At 37.7% G+C, this 20,000-nt stretch overlaps 1 protein-coding gene across 4 annotated transcripts in view; it reads right to left on the bottom strand.

The window, feature by feature from the left end:
- Positions 1-20,000, bottom strand: part of pdlim5b (PDZ and LIM domain 5b) — a 131,712-nt gene that overhangs the window by 28,401 nt on the left and 83,311 nt on the right. For 3 of the 4 annotated variants that reach the window (XM_062032182.1, XM_062032180.1, XM_062032181.1), the window contains exons 4-5: positions 12,754-12,784; positions 7,605-8,068 (exon numbers count right to left, since the gene is read on the bottom strand). In XM_062032182.1, coding sequence (XP_061888166.1) covers positions 7,605-8,068; positions 12,754-12,784 — 495 coding nt within the window. The remainder of the gene's footprint in view (positions 1-7,604; positions 8,069-12,753; positions 12,785-20,000) is intronic. The other variant, XM_062032184.1, reaches the window with a different exon arrangement.

Below are 20,000 nucleotides of genomic sequence, written 5' to 3'. Positions count from 1 at the left end.
TCCCGAAATGTGTTTGTCATTCTTGTTTGGTGTGGGTTCACAGTGTGGCGCATATTTGTAACAGTGTTAAAGTTGTTTATACGGTCACCCTCAGTGTGACCTGTATGGCTGTTGACCAAGTATGAATTGCATTCACTTGTGTGTGTGAAAAGCCGTAGATATTATGTGACTGGTCCAGCACGCAAAGGCAGTGCCTTTAAGGTTTATTGGCGCTCTGTACTTCTCCCTACGTCCGTGTACACAGCGGCGTTTTAAAAAGTCATACATTTAACTTTTTGAAACCGATACCGATAATTTCCGATATTACATTTTAAAGCATTAATCGGCCGATAATATCGGCAGTCCGATATTATCGGACATCTCTAATTTTGACTTGAGAAAAAAATGTGTCTGGGGGCCGGTGTATCTATTTTTAGGAACACTAATACAAAACCTCACAATAATGTCTGATTGAAGGCTAAAAACGTTATGACAGACCGCCTTAAAAAACGGAATAGAATTTTGAATTTTTCTATGAACGATAAAACACTGAATATTGACAACATATGAGCGTCACACCACCTCACGATCAACATATTTTACAATCAAGCGAAACGCAACAAAAATACAACAAAAATGGAACAAACAGCGAAATATAAACCTATAATCTGATATATGTGATATATCACTAAGCTTTAGAACTTTGTTGTAAAAATCTCCTTCCGCGTCTGTCCCTGACACCCACATTTCAGGCTGACACTCTGGAAACACTCTGTGGAAACGCCCCCCACCCACACTGCTTGGTGCCTCGTCCGATCTGCTGTGACTTAGATTATCATATCCACTAATATATGATGCAAAAGCGCAGATTGCAACCATTGAAGTACTTTGTATAGTTCAAGACTTACGGTCATTTGAAAACATCACTGCACATCATAATGGCAGCTACACTTTCCATCTTGAAGATGTTAAAAAAATATTTGGAAATGTCCAGTGGGCCAGATTAAAAAGCTTAACATGTGGACCCCCGGGCCTTAATTTGCCCAGGTCTGTGCTAAACTATTTAAAAAAAACAGTAGTTCTTGTTTTGTTGGTGAAAAATAGTTATATCTAATATACCTCATTAATAAATAATTAGATTTTCAGAACATGTTCAATAAAACTGGCACTTTGGACACCCCTGGCCCATGCACTTGGTTATTGTATTATTTTTACTTGCAAACTGATGGATAAGTCATACATCATGAGTCAAGGTGACAAGCAGATATTGAAGAATTTATATCTATTTTAATTTTTAAAAAAATGTTTGCAACATATAATTGAATTATGATTAATATAATTATCAAAATAAATGTTGCAGATCAGACAACATCAAAGTTGAACAGATATGCAAATGCAGGCAGTACATGCAACTTTTTTTTTTGTCAAATTTAAGTTGAATTAGTGTTTATTTGGAACATGCATGCATACTTCACTATTTCCACTTTCTCTATTCAACGTGTTCGAAAAGGAGTAGGAAGAAGCAGAGCTTATTTAATCCTACCCTTTTTCCTTTACATAGCAATTTATTCACAATATACTCCATAAGTAATACCATTACAAATAAATAAATACATAATAATTAGTGAAGTAAGTTAAATTTCATATGGCGCGATAAACAAGATTATCTAGAAAATGAATGCATGGATGTAAAAATTCAGAATGTTTCTTCTTCTTTGTACTTTGTAAACAGTTTGAAGAGTTTCTTGAAGTGGATCATATTAGTACATAGTTTGATTTCTTTGCTTAATCCATTCCATCATTTAATTCCACATACTGATATACTGAAGGTCTTAAGTGTTGTACGTGCGTACACATTTTTTTAAATTACATTTTTCTCTAAGATTATATTTCTCCTCTTTTGTTGTATATTCTTGGGTAGCAGATTATAGTTTGCTTTGTGCATCATTTTAGCTCTTTGCCAATTCACTTTGTTGTGGAATTTCAGTATTTTTGATCAATCAATCAATGTTTACTTATATAGCCCTAAATCACGAGTGTCTCAAAGGGCTGCACAAGCCACAACGACGTCCTCGGCTTGATTCAATGAATTTGAATATTCTCTACATCCAACTTTTTGTATTATTTTAACCGGTCTTTTTTGTAACACAACAAAATTGAAAAAATAATTGAAAAAATAAGTACCGTATTTTTCGGAGTATAAGTCGCACCGGCCGAAAATGCATAATAAAGAAGGAAAAAAACATATAAGTCGCACTGGAGTATAAATCACATTTTTGGGGAAATTTATTTGCTAAAAGCCAACACCAAGAACAGACATTTGAAAGGCAATTTAAAATAAATAAAGAATAGTGAACAACAGGCTGAATAAGTGTACGTTATATGAGGCATAAATAACCAACTGAGAACGTGCCTGGTATGTTAACGTAACATATTATGGTAAGAGTCATTCAAATAACTATAACATATAGAACATGCTATACGTTTACCAAACAATCTGTCACTCCTAATCGCTAAATCCCATGAAATCTTATACGTCTAGTCTCTTACGTGAATGAGCTAAATAATATTATTTGATATTTTACGCTAATGTGTTAATAATTTCATACATAAGTCGCTCCTGAGTATAAGTCGCACCCCCGGCCAAACTATGAAAAAAACTGCGACTTATAGTCCGAAAAATACGGTACTTGATTGACGCATGTTATTTTCAGGCTTTCCCGGGCAACGTGGCGGGCCAGATTTAGAGTTTTGACACCTGTGGTCTATAGCAGTGGTCCCCAACCACCGGGCCGCACAAGAAATTAATTTTAATTTTTTTATTAAATCAACATAAAAAACACAATATATACATTATATATCAATATAGATCAATACAGTCTGCAGGGATGCAGTCCGTAAGCACACATGATTGTATTTCTTTAAGAAAAAAATTTATAATAATAATAATTTTTTTTTTTTTTTTTTTTCACCCCCCCGGTCCGTGGGACAAATTTTCAAGCGTTGACCGGTCCGCAGCTACAAAAAGGTTGGGGATCACTGGTCTATAGTTTACCAGATAAGTCTATATAGAGTAGTCAGTGTACAGCTACAGTGAAAAAACTGAAATCTAAGTAAGATGAAATATCTCAAATAATGGTGATATTTGCTTATTTTCTGTCTGATAAGATAATTCTTCTCACTAAGCAGATTTTATGTTAGAGTGTTTTACTTGTTTTAAGGGTTTTGGTCCTAAATGATCTCAGTAAGATATTACAGCTTGTTGCTGAGATTTGATGACCTATATTGAGTAAAACATGCTTGAAAATAGAATATCAAGTGTTGCAAAGCTGTGTCATCAACACTCACAAGTATAAAACTACTTTTTTAAAGTAATAATTTCTTACTTCAAGCATGAAAAAAAAAATCACAATGTCGAGCGCATATCATTATGTCAAGATAATGGCACTAGCATTTGCTTAATTTAAGAATACCGTATATTACCAAATAACCGCCCATGTCCTAATAGCCGCCCGGGGTCTGACCCCATTTTGTGAATTAACCGCCTCTTCCTAATAACCGCCTATGTCCAAATAGCCGCATATGGGCTGTTATTTGCATAATTTAGATTAAAATGCTACTGGGGTTGCGTTTGCTGCAGTATTATTGTTTTGATGGTTTTATAGAGTACTTGGTACCATCATTTTATTTTTCCTGTATGCTGCTTTATTTAAAACTTGGAGTACTGTAGCCTTTATTTTATTTAAGTGACAGAATTATTGTTCTGTTTTGATGGTGGGTTTTATACTTGAGTACTTGGTACCATAATTGTATTTTTCCCGGTAGGCTGCTTTATTTAAAAAGTTTATTTATTTTTAGTATTGGTATTCTATTTGACAATTGTTGCACTACTGCCATGTTGAGGCCTTGTTGATCTCTTGTCTTTTGATAGCCTACCTCATGTTGATGTCTTGTTTTTTTGTTTGTATGTTTACAATAGCTTTTACATTTAAAGTTTTTTGTACGAAAAAAAATTACTGGACAGTAACCATTGTAACCAAATAATGTCCTGGTGCAGGCTGGTGCAAAAATAAATAAAAGCCTTGTGCAAATAACCGCCTGCTTCTTTTAAACGCCTGTCTCCAAAATCGATTTTGTGAAATAAACGCCCGGGCTACTATTTGGTAATATACAGTAGTTTTCAACATATTGGGCAAAAAGGTCTCTTTTTTTCTACCAAGAAAAGTGCACTTGTTTTTAGTGAGAATATACTTATTTTAAGGTATTTTTGGGTTCATTGAGGTTAGCTCATTTTACTTGTTTTGGAAAGTCTTGACAAGCCACATTTTCTTGTTCTATTGGCAGATCATTTTGCTTAGTTCAAATAAAATACCCCAAATTTTTGTATTTTTTGTTCTTTGTTTTTGAACACTGACTTTTTGCAGTGTAGTACACACCTCCTTTGGGCCGCATGGCAGTTTTCCAACATAGCAAGCAAAGACACACCTCCAGGATGTAAAGTGTAACTTATTTTCCCAATAGAATACATCCACACTGTTTTCAAAGTCGTACATTGACTGCTCTAGGTTGTATCCAAGTTTAATGTCTATAGTATTATCCCATGGGAAGATATAATAAAATATGAGGGGCGTCAGATACTGTATTTGTTTAGAAGCAGGTTGCCAAGTGAGGGCACAGAAAAGGGTGCAAACACGCTGCTGTTAATCATAAACCACAGCAATGAGTTAGTAGGTGAGCCATCGTTCCCAGGACTGACTTGAATGTCTCTGCTCCCCCCTGTTGGCCGAGGAAGGAGAAACAGGAAAGGTTTGAAAGCAGGAAGAAGACAGCTTGGAATAAAAGGCCCTTCTGAGGAAAATGTGCGTGGAGACCACCACAACAAAACATGCACACATGCAGCAACGGGATCATCAAAGGAGCTTAGAATAAATAAAGTGACGAGAGAATGATGGGAACCGACTTTCATATTCTCTCAAAGGGTGCCCACAAGACTCAAAAGTCACGACATGAAAAAGTATCCGACACAGCTGAGGTTTCATGTTGGACACTTGAATCTGCATGAATAGGACGTCAACTTCCTCCACAGACCAGCTTGGAATTTGTATTTGGAAAGTGATGCACGTTCCTTTGCAGCTATTAATAGCACATTAAAAAAGTTGTATTTTGCAGGGAAATGGTGTGCTTTCTTCCACAGGTGTCAGACTGTATTACTGTGGACACTTCCTTTAAGTTAAGTTAAAGTTAAAGTACCAATGATAGTCACACACACACTAGTTGTGGTGAAATTTGTCCCCTGCATTTGACCCATCCCCTTTTTCACCCCCTGGGAGGTGAGGGGAGCAGTGAGTAGCAGCAGTGGCCGCGCCCAAGAATAATTTTGGTGATTTAACCCCCAATCCTAACCCTTGATGCTGAGTGCCAAGCAGGGAGGTAATGGCTCCCATTTTTATAGTCTTTGGTATGACTCGGCCGGGGTTTGGACTCACAACCTACCCATCTCAGGGCGGACACTCTAACCACTAGGCCAATGAGTAAGTTATGTATATATATATATATATATATATATATATATATATATATATATATATATATATATATATATATATATATATATATATATATATATATATATATACAGTATATACACTACCGTTCAAAAGTTTGGGGTCACATTGAAATGTCCTTATTTTTGAAGGAAAAGCACTGTACTTTTCAATGAAGATAACTTTAAACTAGTCTTAACTTTAAAGAAGTACACTCTATACATTGCTAATGTGGTAAATGACTATTCTAGCTGCAAATGTCTGCTTTTTGGTGCAATATCTACATAGGTGTATAGAGGCCCATTTCCAGCAACTATCACTCCAGTGTTCTAATGGTACAATGTGTTTGCTCATTGGCTCAGAAGGCTAATTGATGATTAGAAAACCCTTGTGCAATCATGTTCACACATCTGAAAACAGTTTAGCTCGTTACAGAAGCTACAAAACTGACCTTCCTTTGAGCAGATTGAGTTTCTGGAGCATCACATTTGTGGGGTCAATGAAACGCTCAAAATGGCCAGAAAAAGAGAACTTTCATCTGAAACTCGACAGTCTACTCTTGTTCTTAGAAATGAAGGATATTCCACAAAATTGTTTGGGTGACCCCAAACTTTTGAACGGTAGTGTATATATATACATACTGTATATATATATATACATACTGTATATATATATATATATACATACTGTATATATATATATATATATATACATACTGTATATATATATATATATACATACTGTATATATATATATATATATATATATATATATATATATATATATATATATATATATATATATATATATATATATATATATATATATATACATACTGTGTATGTATATATATATATATATATACATAATGTATATATATATATATATACATACTGTATATATATATATATATATACATACTGTATATATATATATATATACATACTGTATATATATATATATATATATATATATATACATACTGTATATATATACATACTGTATATATATATATATATATATATATATATATATACATACTGTATATATATATATATATATATATATATATATATATATATATATATATATATATATATATATATATATATATATATATATATATATATGCTACAAGAAAAGGTTTAATTGTCCTTTATTTTTCTACAGCTGCTGTAGAAAAAGGTTTAGAAATATGTGTTTCATTATTTTTGTCAAGCTTCTACAGGAAAATGTTAAAAGATGTCTTTATTTTTCTCAGGCTACTAAATGATTTTTTTTATTCTATACTTTTCTAAAGCTGCAATAAAACAATATTTGAAAATGTTTTTCTTTATTTTTGTCAAGCTGCTGTAGCAAAAGATTGAACAAATATGTACCTTTATTTTTCTCAAGCTGCCATAAGAAACGATTGACACATTTTTTCTATACTTTTGTAAAGCTGCTATATAAACATGTTTGAAAATATGTGTTTTTCTCAGGCTGCTAAATGAAAAGATAAAAAAAATGTACTACACTTTTCTAAAGCTGCAATAGAAACAGATTTAAAATGTTTCTTTATTTTTGTCAAGCTGCTATAGCAAATGGTTAAAAAAAAAAAAAGATTAAATCTGCTACAGGAAAAGATTGAAATATATTTTTCTCAAGTTGCTATACAAAAAAAAATATTTTATAAACTATTTTTCTTAAGCTGGTACAGGAAAAGGTTGAAAAAATGTTTCTATTTATTTTTCCCAGGCTGCTATAGTAAAAGAGTGTTAATTTATTAAGGAGGTTTACTTAAGCCCAACCCAGCGAGTCCAGTCCAGTCCTAAAGAGAACCGAGCTGCCAAGCCTGTGGTCCATCCCTTAAGTCCAGACTGTGTTCTACTGCCAAGACTTCACCCTGAAGAATATTCCGACAAAATGTGCATTGTGCCTTGTGTGAAAACCGTGGTAATGATTGATGTTTGTGGAAGGGAAACGCGGAGTGGAACGTTTCATTTCCTTCAGTAGCATACAGTAAAAATGTGGCCTGAGAGAACCGCACCAGCCTGTGAAGCTGCTGACTAGGCGAGGACGGGTTTGATTGAAGGTACCTACCCGTTAGAATGCTCTGCCAGACCTTGGCTCTCCAGAAGGCCTCGCCTCTGCCCCATGGCCACTTCCACAGCGTTGACGTTGGAGTAGAGGTTGATGGGGGTGTTATAGACGGACGACTGCGGGACAGTGGCATGGGAGGAGGGGGCTGTCACTCGGGCCGGCGAGGAGGCGTTAGACGAGGAGGAGGAGGAGGAAATGGAGGACGGGGAGCTGATGGTGGAGCGAGCGGGGGAAGAGCTTGGCGCTGTGAGGCTGGACTTGAGAGGGAACGGGGGGTGTGGCGGTTGAGAAGCGGCAGCCGGCGTGAAAGCGGAGGATTCAGAGGGGATGGAGGCGACACCTCGGTCGCCCCCGAACGGCCGCGCCGTCTTGTTGTACGCGGGCTCACCCGACGGCTTAGTGAAGGTGGAGCTGGGGGCCGAGTGGGTGATCGGGACGGGCTTAATGATTTCTTGAGGTTCATCCTGCACGTAGGTGGGGATAAACGTCATGCAGCACACAAAACACACTACATTCAAACTGCACAGCAAACTCCGTGATGTGCTCATGTTCAAATAAAAAGACATGCTGGTGACACATGGCCTCTCATGCAAAGCAAATCATCTCAGAAGGGCACATCAAAAGTTTACATACACTTGTAAAGAACATAATGTCATGGCTGTCTTGAGTTTACAATCATTTCTACAACTCTTATTTCTTTGTGACGGAGTGATTGGAGCACATACTTGTTGGTCACAAAAAAACATTCATGAAGTTTGGTTCTTTTATCAATTTATTATGGGTCTACTGAAAATGTGAGCAAATCTGCTGGGTCAAAAGTATACATACAGCAATGTTAAAGGCCTACTGAAAGCCACTACTACCGACCACGCAGTCTGATAGTTTATATATCAATGATGAAATCTTAACATTGCAACACATGCCAATACGGCCGGGTTAACTTATAAAGTGACATTTAAAATTTCCCGGGAAATATCCGGCTGAAACGTCGCGGTATGATGACGTATGCGCGTGATGAAGTCAGAGTAACGGAAGTTATGGTACCCCGTAGAATCCTATACAAAAAGCTCTGTTTTCATTTCATAATTCCACAGTATTCTGGACATCTTTTGCAATTTGTTTAATGAACAATGAAGGCTGCAAAGAAGACAGTTGTAGGTGGGATCGGTGTATTAGCAGCGGACTACAGCAACACAACCAGGAGGACTTTGTTGGAGAGCAGACGCGCTAGCCGCCGACCTCACCTTGACTTCCTACGTCTCCGGGCCGCCAAACGCATCGGGTGAAGTCCTTCGTCCTTCTGCCGATCGCTGGAACGCAGGTGAGCACGGGTGTTGATGAGCAGATGAGGGCTGGCTGGCGTAGGTGGAGAGCTAATGTTTTTAGCATAGCTCTGTAAGGTCCGGTTGCTAAGTTAGCTTCAATGGCGTCGTTAGCACAGCATTGTTAACCTTCGCCAGCTTGGAAAGCATTAACCGTGTATTTACATGTCCACGGTTTAATAGTATTGTTGATTTTCTATCTATCCTTCCAGTCAGGGGTTTATTTTTTTTGTTTCTATATGCAGTTAAAGCACGATGCTATCACGTTAGCTCGTAGCTAAAGCATTTCGCCCATGTATTGTCGTGGAGATAAAAGGCACTGAATGTCCATTTCGCGTTCTCGACTCATTTTCAAGAGGATATAGTATCCGAGGTGGTTTAAAATACAAATCCGTGATCCACAATAGAAAAAGGAGAAAGTGTGGAATCCAATGAGCCAGCTTGTACCTAAGTTACGGTCAGAGCGAAAAAAGATACGTCCATCACTGCCTCTCAAGTCCTTCACTGTAACGTTCCTCATCTACGAATCTTTCATCCTCGCTCAAATTAATGGGGTAATCGTCACTTTCTCGGTCCGAATCTCTCTCGCTCCATTGTAAACAACGGGGAATTGTGAGGAATACTAGCTCCTGTGACGTCACGCTACTTCCGGTACAGGCAAGGCTTTTTTTTATCAGCGAGCAAAAGTTGCAAACTTTATCGTCGATGTTCTCTACTAAATCCTTTCAGCAAAAATATGGCAATATCGCGAAATGATCAAGTATGACACATAGAATGGATCTGCTATTCCCGTTTAAATAAAACAAAATCATTTCAGTAGGCCTTTAAAGGCCTACTGAAAGCCACTACTACCGACCACGCAGTCTGATAGTTTATACATCAATGATGAAATCTTAACATTGCAACACATGCCAATACGGCCGGATTTCCCGCAAAATATCCTGCTGAAAACGTCTCGGTATGATGACGTTTGCGCGTGACGTCACGGATTGTAGCGGACATTTTGGGACAGCATTGTGGCCAGCTTTTAAGTCGTCTGTTTTCATCGCAAAATTCCACAGTATTCTGGACATCTGTGTTGGTGAATCTTTTGCAATTTGTTTAATGAACAATGAAGACAGCAAAGAAGAAAGCTGTAGGTGGGAAGCGGTGTATTAGCGGCCGGCTGCAGCAACACAACCAGGAGGACTTTGAGTTGAATACGCGCTACCGTGAGTACGCAGCTGCGGCTTCCAAACATTTGATCGCTTGCCCTTACGTGCGTGCCGCCTTGTGCATGTCACGTACGTAACTTTGGGGAAATATATGTGCTGTATGAACTTTGCGGCGGTGAACGGTACTTTGGGCTGTGGGATTGAGTGTGTTGTGCGGGTGTTTGAGTTGTATTGGTGGGTTGCATGGACGGGAGGGGGGAGGTGTTTGTTATGCGGGATGAATTTGTGGCATATTAAATATAAGCCTGGTTATGTTGTGGCTAATAGAGTATATATATGTCTTGTGTTTATTTACTGTTTTAGTCATTCCCAGCTGAATATCAGGTCCCACTCGCCTCTCACAGCATCTTCCCTATCTGAATCGCTTCCACTGCCCTCTAATCCTTCACTCTCACTTTCCTCATCCATGAATCTTTCATCCTCGCTCAAATTAATGGGGTAATCGTCGCTTTCTCGGTCCGAATCGCTCTCGCTGCTGGTGTCCATGATTGTAAACAATGTGCAGATGTGAGGAGCTCCACAACCTGTGACGTCACGCTACTTCCGGTACAGGCAAGGCTTTTTTATCAGCGACCAAAAGTTGCGAACTTTATCGTCGATGTTCTCTACTAAATCCTTTCAGCAAAAATATGGCAATATCGCGAAATGATCAAGTATGACACATAGAATGGATCTGCTATCCCCGTTTAAATAAGAAAATGTCATTTCAGTAGGCCTTTAATATTTGATTACATGTCCCTTGGCAAGTTTCACTGCAATAAGGCACTTTTGGTAGCCATCCACAAGCTTCTGGTTGAATTTTTGACCACTCCTCTTGACAAAATTGGTGTAGTTCAGCTAAATGTGTTGGTTTTCTGACATGGACTTGTTTCTTCAACGTTTAAGTCAGGTCTTTGGGAAGGCCATTCTAAAACCTTAATTCTAGCCTGATTTAGCCATTCCTTTACCACTTTTGACGTGTGTTTGGGGTCATTGTCCTGTTGGAAAACCCAACAGCGCCCAAGACCCAACCTCCGGGCTGATGATTGTAGGTTGTCCTGAAGAATTTGGAGGTAATCCTCCTCCTTTTTCATAGTCCCATTTACTCTCTGTAAAGCACCAGTTCCATTGGCAGCAAAACAGGCCCGGAGCATAATTGTCAGAATAATTGTATCTAAGTTATCACAAAACTTTGTGTTTCAATGAGTTCCCGGCGAGCAGACAAAAGCTGCCTTTGATCTTACTAATGAGAAGTAGAGATGTCCGATAATGGCTTTTTTGCCGATATCCGATATTGTCCAACTCTTAATTACTGATTCCAATATCAACCAATACCGATATATACAGTCGTGGAATTAACTCATTATTATGCCTAATTTTGTTGTGATGCCCCGCTGGATGCATTAAACAATGTAACAAGGTTTTCCAAAATAAATCATCTCAAGTTATGGAAAAAAATGCCAACATGGCACTGCCATATTTATTATTGAAGTCACAAAGTGCATTATTTTTTTTAACATGCCTCAAAACAGCAGCTTGGAAATGCGGGACATGCTCTCCTTGAGAGAGCATGAGGAGGTTGAGGTGGGCGGGGTTGGGTTGGGGGGGTAGGGGGTAGCAGGGGGTGTATATTGTAGCGTTCTGTTGTGTTACGGTGCAGGGGTTCTCCCGAAATGTGCTTATCATTCTTGTTTGGTGTGGGTTCACAGTGTGGCGCATATTTGTAACAGAGTTAAAGTTGTTTATACGGCCACCCTCAGTGTGACCTGTATGGCTGTTGACCAAGTATGCCTTTCATTCACTTGTGTGTGTGAAAAGCCGTAGATATTATGTGATTGGGCCGGCACGCAAAGGCAGTGCCTTTAAGGTTTATTGGCGCTCTGTACTTCTCCCTACGTCTGTGTACACAGCGGCGTTTTAAAAAGTCATACATTTTATTTTTTGAAACCGATACCGATAATTTTGAAACCGATACCGATAATTTCCAAAATTACATTTTAAAGCATTCATCTCTAATCAAAAGGCTTGTAAAACTCCACTGTGTAGGACGGGAAGCGACATGAAGGTGTGGGTTTCTTTGATGTATTGTAATCCACAGGAGGATTTTGTCTTGACCCGAGATCTACAAAGCGGAGAGGGAGCAGGACCTGACCCCCCCTCCAGGCACCTTTTCTTTGAACTGTTTTGTAACCAAAGGCGACGGCTGTTTACGACCCCCCTTCCTTTAGAAACAGCTGTTGCCATGTAATCAGGGAGAGTCCAAATAAAAGAGGAGGCGTACAATCTTTCGTCAGAGCGTGGTGGGACACTGTACAAGGGTACAGGTCTACGCGTTTCTCCTCATTGAGCCAAATTTAATTCTGTCTGTTTAATTCCTTGCTTCTTTGTCTGTTTAATAGATGTCATCAGTGTTTGAACATGACAATAATACTACCACCACCATGCTTGACGGTAGGGATGTTGTTCCTCGGATTAAAGGCCTCACCTTTTCTCCTCCCAACATATTGCTGGGTATTGTGGCATTTGTCCATGTGACATCAGATGAAACAAAAATGCCATGACATTATGTTCTTTACAAGTGTATGTAAACTTTGACCATGACTGTATTATACATAAAGTGATGCCACACTGTACCTTCAGACCTCCATCTGCAGCACTTGATGATCTGTGAAGACAGGAAAAAGTGAAGTTACACTACAAGAATCCTCCTATTTCCTGACATACTGTAGTATTTCTGAGATGCTAATATGTTGTGGCAGATCAGCCACCCATGAAGTATTCTTTCACTGGCCTTCACACTGGTTTTATTTTGGTTATGTCAGCACTACTCCGGTATGTTTGGGCTAGGTTAATCATTATGGAACCTGACTGCTACCCTCAAGTTTGAAAGACAAAAGGTTATACTTGTATGGCGCTTTTCTACCTTTTTTTTTTAAGGAACTCAAAGCGCTTTGACACTATTTCCACATTCACACACACATTCACACACTGATGGCGGGAGCTGCCATGCAAGGCGCTAACCACCACCCATCAGGAGCAAGGGTGAAGTGTCTTGCTCAAGGACACAACGGACGTGACTAGGTTGGTAGAAGCTGGGGATTGAACCAGGAACCCTCAGGTTGCTGGCACAGCCACTTTCCCAACTGTGCCACGCTGTCCCCTCATCTCATATGATGTTAGATACAATTGTTACGAAGGAAAAATGGTGCAAAAAAAAAACAATGCACAACACACTATGACAGGCCTGGCAATTATTTTGACTCGGGGGTCAAATTTAGAGGAAAAAAATGTGTCTGGGGGCCGGTATACTGTATCTATTTTTAGGAACACTAATACAAAACCTCACAATAATGTCTGATTGAATGCTTAAAAACGTTAGGACAGACCGCCTTAAAAAAACAGAATGGAATTTACTGAATGAGACACCCAGAATGTACATGAAATTACAGAATGTGGGATTTACAATATTAACTATGAAGGATAAAACACTGAATATTGACAACATGTGAACGTCACACCCCCTCTCCATCGATATATTTTACAATCAAGCGAAACACAACAAAAATGCAACAAACACCGCGAAATATGAACGCAAAGGGTAAAAAAAAAAACACCTACACTCTGATATATGTGATATATCACTAAGCTTTAGAACTTTGTTGTAAAAATCTCCTTCCGCGTCTGTCCCTGACACCCACATTTCAGGCTGACACTCTGTGGAAACGCTCCCCACCCACACTGCTTGCTGCCTCGTCTGAGCTGCTTTGACTTAGATTACCATAGTAACTAATTAGATGACCATAGTAACTAGTATATCCGCAGATTCCAACCATTGAAATACTTTGTAAAGTTCAAGACTTCTGGTAATTTAAAAACATCACTGCACATCATAATGGCAGCTACAGTTTCCATCTTAAAGATCAAAAAAAATATTTGGGAATGTCCGGCGGGCCAGATTGAAAAGATTAACGGGCTGTAATTTGCCAAGGTCTGCACTATGAGAATGCAATGGGTATTCAAAACAATTTGTCTTTCAGTGGTGCCTCGATTTAAGAGTGTTTTGATATAAGAGTTGTCTCTCAGCTAATTGTTAAGCTTTAAGTTGCAAGTCAAAAATCGATCTACAAGAATCCCTGCCATTCGTTTGGCGGAGCAAATGTCACAGTGAAACCCATAAGATCCGCCCAAAACATCTGGTCTTACTTTGTTTTTCCAAGCAAAAGTGAGTGTGAAGGACAGTGCAGAGAAGAACATGTGGATGATATTCATCGAATTAAAGAACTAATTTGAGCGTATCACTGCTAGTCTGCACCATACTGAAGCAGAATGAGTCTAATGCCCTTCAAGGATGTTACAATAATATTTAAATGCCGGACATGTATCCAAGAAAATATGGAGAAGCTGCTGATGTTTGACGGAGGAGCAGCTGGAAGGAGATACCGTAGAAGTCTACTTTGCAAGGTAAATGCTGTACATTATTATTAAACTATTTTATAAAACTACTGAAGTTATTTGTAGTACATTCTATTGCATTTTTTTTTCTTTTTTTTTTATTGACATCCAGCATCAAACATTCCTATCCATTACATCATATTCACATACATCATATATCTGCCCTAAATGTCAACATATTTTTTTTTATATCCCAACCATACCACCCCCCCACCCCAAAAAAAGAAACATCAACAAATACATCAATTAAATAAACAAAAAAGAAATAATAATACATTAATAATAATAATAATAATCAGAAATTTAAAAAAAAAATATATAAACAGATACATATATATACAGACACACATACATATATATATATATATATATATATATATATATATATATATATATATATATATATATATATGTATATATATATATATATATATATATACATATATATATATATATATATATACATATATATATATATATATATATATATATATATATATATATATATATATATATATATATATATATATATATATATATATATATATATATATATATATATATATAGGGCTGCAACAACTAATCGATTAAAATCGATTATTAAAATAGTTGCCGATTAATTTAGTCATCGATTCGTTGGATCTAAGCTATGCGCATGAGCAGAGGTTTTTTTTCTTTTTCTTTTTAAATAAAATGTTATTTTTATTTATTTATTTTTTAAAATAAACCTTTATTTATAAACTGCAACATTTACAAACAGCTGAGAAACAATAATCAAAATAAGTATGGTGCCAGTATGCTGTTTTTTTTCTCAATAAAATACTGGATAGGATAGAAATGTAGTTTGTCTCTTTTATCCGATCAGTAATCGATTAATCGAAGTAATAATCGACAGATTAATCGATTATCAAATTAATCGTTAGTTGCAGCCCTAATATGTATATATATATATATATATATATATATGTATATATATATACACATAGGGAGTAATTTTTTTTTTTTTTTTTAAAGCAGTACCATCACTAATTCGAAAAATTAAAGTCAGGCTTATGGGGCGTGACATAATTGACCCAGTTTTCCCCGTATGAAGTAAATGTATCCAATTTATAATTAATAAAGACAGTTATTGCATTATTTTTATGCAAAAGTTCTATAAAAGTTTGTTTAAATTTGTGTTAAAAGGAGTGTTGGAGTGTTTGTAGTGTTGGACTAACAATAATTAAACTAATTTAATTTCAAAGGGTGACATTTTGAGTTAAGAGCTCCGCAATATTACTCTAAGTTGAGACATTACTGTATTAATTTTGTGTAAACTTTAGACAAAGAAAAAAATGGTAAACATCTCAAATTAATGTGTTGGGCATTGTTTTATCCAGACGCATACATTTGTCCAAATGTGGCCAAGTATACGCATTATGGGTTTCATGGACGTCGTCTACATCGTTAAAAAAAATCTAAAGAAGAGAATCCCTCTGCCATCTTCCACTAGTTTTTTTATATATATATAAATCTTCTCCGACTCTCTCGTCATTTGGGATGTGTCTGTTGTGATTTCTCTTCCTGGTTTGATGACCCGCCTTATCTGGCCTCTGATTGGCCTGTCCTTAATGTTTTGCCCCAATCTTAACCAATGGTGACTCATCATAGTAAACCAACCAACCAGTCATGGATGGTCTTATACGTAAACCAACCAATCATCATTGATGTTTTCCTGTATATTTTGTCCCCTGTCCGTGGAGTTGCTTCGATTTTTAAGTTAATAATTTTTCATGGAAAACCGTTGATTTTACCACTGGATTATCAAAAGCCGTAATCATTATGGGAAAAACGAAGTTGTTGGCAGGTATGGCAAAGAGACGGATCAAGGTTTTAACACACATTGTAGGTCGGAAAAAACGAATTAAAACAGAAAATAATTGTTTATATATTTACAGAGATAAAAAAGACGGATTTCCGACTAAAGACGGAAAAATCACATGCTTGACACTAGGGTGGTTCGGTATACCGGTACTAGTATAGGACCGCGATACTAATGAATCATATCAACCGCCTCTAAAAAGTAATCCCCATTTTTTTTTAAGCAGAGGAGCATGTTCGGCAGCGCACAATCACAGAGTACTTACAGACAATGGGTGTAGACAGAAAAGGGAGAATCGATGCATTTTGGCTTAAAAACTAACGATAAAGGTAAAGTTATAACACTAAACACCCTCAAGAAGAGGTGCTTTAAGGCAGCTAGCTAGCCGCTAAAGTCCATCCGCAGTCTGCAGTGTTTTAGCTACTTCTAAATCACTAATCCTCGCCTCCATGGCGACAAATAAAGTATGTTTCTTACAAGTATCATCCCTGCAGGACGAGGAATAGCTAAACATGCTTCACTACACACCGTAGCTCACCGGCGTCACAATGTAAACAAACGCCATGGGTGGATCTACACCTGACATCCACTGTAATGATACCAAGTACAGGAGCGTATCTAGTAGATACAGTACTACTATGATTACATTGATATTTTTTAGCATCACAACATCTCTTTTTGTTTTTAAAAAAATGTATATTATGTTTATAAACTCAGGAAATAAGTCCCTGGATACACAAGGACTTAAATTATGACCAATGTATGATCCTGTAACGACTTGGTATCGGATTGATACCCAAATTTGTGGTATCATCCAAATCTAATGTAAAGCATCCAAACAACAGAAGAATAAGTGATTATTACATTTTAACAGAAGTGTAGATAGAAAGAGAAAATAAGAAGATATTAACAGTAAATGAACAAGTAGATTAATAATTCATTTTCTACCACTTGTCCTTAATAATTTTGACGAAATAATAGAATGATAAATGACACAATATGTTACTGCATATGTCAGCAGACTAATTAGGAGCCTTTGTTTGCTTACTTACTAATAAAAGACAAGTTGTCTTGTATGTTCACTATTTTATTCAGGACAAACTCGCAATAAGAAACATATGTTTAATGTGTCGTAAGATTTTTTTGTTAGAATAAAGCCAAAAATGCAGTTTTTTGTGGTGCCCTTTATTTAGAAAAGTATCAAAATATTGGCATCGGGACAACATTACTTGATACTAAGGCAGCCTGTTTACTGACCGAGGCAGAATTAAATTGCTAAGCTTGAATTGGCTAATGTCCATTTTGAAAGTGTTGTGTTAAGACGACCCTGATGTTTTTAGTAGATGCATCATATTTTGGAACATGACATTAGCAACAAAAGGTGACTCAGCGAGGTCGGTTCCCCACCAAGCGCTTCTTTAGCTCCGCCGGCCTCCTCCCTCTCTTTTTGCTATAATAGGAAAACAGTCAACAAAGTCTGGAGTATTTCCTTTCCAAAACTAATGTACAGCATCCAAACAACAGAAGAATAAGTGATTATTACATTTTAACAGAAGTGTAGATAGAAAGAGAAAATAAGAAGATATTAACAGTAAATGAACAAGTAGATTAATAATTCATTTTCTACCACTTGTCCTTAATAATTTTGACGAAATAATAGAATGATAAATGACACAATGTGTTATTGCATATGTCAGCAGACTAATTAGAAGCCTTTGTTTGCTTACTTACTAATAAAAGACAAGTTGTCTTGTATGTTCACTATTTTATTTAAGGACAAACTTGCAATAAGAAACATATGTTTAATGTGTCGTAAGATTTTTTTGTTAGAATAAAGCCAAAAATGCAGTTTTTTGTGGTGCCCTTTATTTAGAAAAGTATCAAAATATTGGCATCGGGACAACATTACTTGATACTAAGGCAGCCTGTTTACTGACCGAGGCCGAATTAAATTGCTAAACTTGGATTGGCTAATGTCCATTTTGAAAGTGTTGTGTTAAGACGACCCTGATGTTTTTAGTAGATGCATCATATTTTGGAACATGACATTAGCAACAAAAGGTGACTCAGCGAGGTCGGTTCCCCACCAAGCGCTTCTTTAGCTCCGCCGGCCTCCTCCCTCTCTTTTTGCTATAATAGGAAAACAGTCAACAAAGTCTGGAGTATTTCCTTTCCAACGCCAGCTTATTAGCGTGCCCCACCCTCCGGGGCCAGATGTTGATGTCGTTTGTGCGCGTACCTTCAGTCCGTTTACTGTTTCCACTTAGCAGTTCGTATACACGAAGCTCATTTTCCAGCACGCTCACGGAGCGACAACACGCCGTGCCAAAGAAAACAACAAAGGGGCGTCGAGATCAAATGGCACATTCCATTAGGGAGACGACGACAGAACACGGACTGTAGTTTGTGCCACCAGTGGATTCACACCCTGTCTGTCTTTTCTCACAGCAAACTGAACAAACACGAGTGGGGTGGTCCTCTGGTGGACATCTGCTCAACCCTGCGCTGCTTTCTGTCTGGCTGCGTGCTTGGACCGAGGACATGCTGTACTTCGTAGCATAGGAGGCCGTGTGAAAGAGTTCTGGAGGTGATGGTCTGGGACTGGGTGAAAATCAGAATATGGAATGATGTACCATGAGCCAGTTGGCTTCCGGATTCGTACTGGGACATGCATTAACGTTTGTGTGGTCAACTAAAGCAGCGTTTTTCAACCTTTTCTGAGCCAAGGCACGTTTTTTTCCTTGAAAAAATCCGGAGGCACACCACCAGCAGAAAACATAAAAAAATGAAACTCAGCAGCCGATATTGACAATAAAAAGTCGTTCTCGCAATTGTTGGATATGAATTCAAACCATAACCAAGCATGCATCAATATACTGTAGCTCTTGTCTCAAAGTAGGTGTACTGTCACCACCTGTCACATCACGCCCTGACTTATTTGGGTGTTTTCCTTTGTGTAGTGTTTTAGTTCTTGTCTTGCGCTCCCATTTTTGGTGACTTTTCCAGTTTTGTTGGTATTTTCCTGTCTTCCTTGAACGCTATGCCTCGCACCCGCTTTGTTTTCGCAATCAAGACTATTTCAGTTGTGCAGACGCTATCCTTCTTTGAGGGGACATTGTTGATTGTCATGTCATGTACGGATGTACTTTGTGGACGCAGTCTGCTCCACGCGCTGTAAGTCTTTGCTGTCGTCCAGCATTCTGTTTTTGTTTACTTTGCAGCCAATTCAGTTTTAGTTTCATTTTGCATAGCCATCCCTAAGCTTCAATGGCTTTTCTTAGCGGCACGTGCCTTTTGTTTATTTTTGCTTTAAGCGTTAGATACCTTTTTACCTGCACACTGCCTCCCGCTGTCGTCTGCATATTGTGATCATGACAAACATCTACAAAGCAATTAGCTACCTGCTGCCACCTACTGTTATGGAAGAGTATTACATGGTTACTCTGCCGAGCTCTAGACAGCACAGACACTCAACAACGGCACATTTGCGGATTATAATTACTGGTTTGCAAAAAATATTTTTAACCCAATTAGGTGATATTACATCATCTCCCACGGCACACCAGAC

This window comes from Entelurus aequoreus, linkage group LG21 (assembly GCF_033978785.1).
Source record: "Entelurus aequoreus isolate RoL-2023_Sb linkage group LG21, RoL_Eaeq_v1.1, whole genome shotgun sequence".
Classification (NCBI taxonomy): Eukaryota; Metazoa; Chordata; class Actinopteri; order Syngnathiformes; family Syngnathidae; genus Entelurus; species Entelurus aequoreus.
The sequence above is the reverse complement of the archived record's forward strand: the minus strand, read 5'-3'. Positions and strand labels throughout refer to the sequence as shown.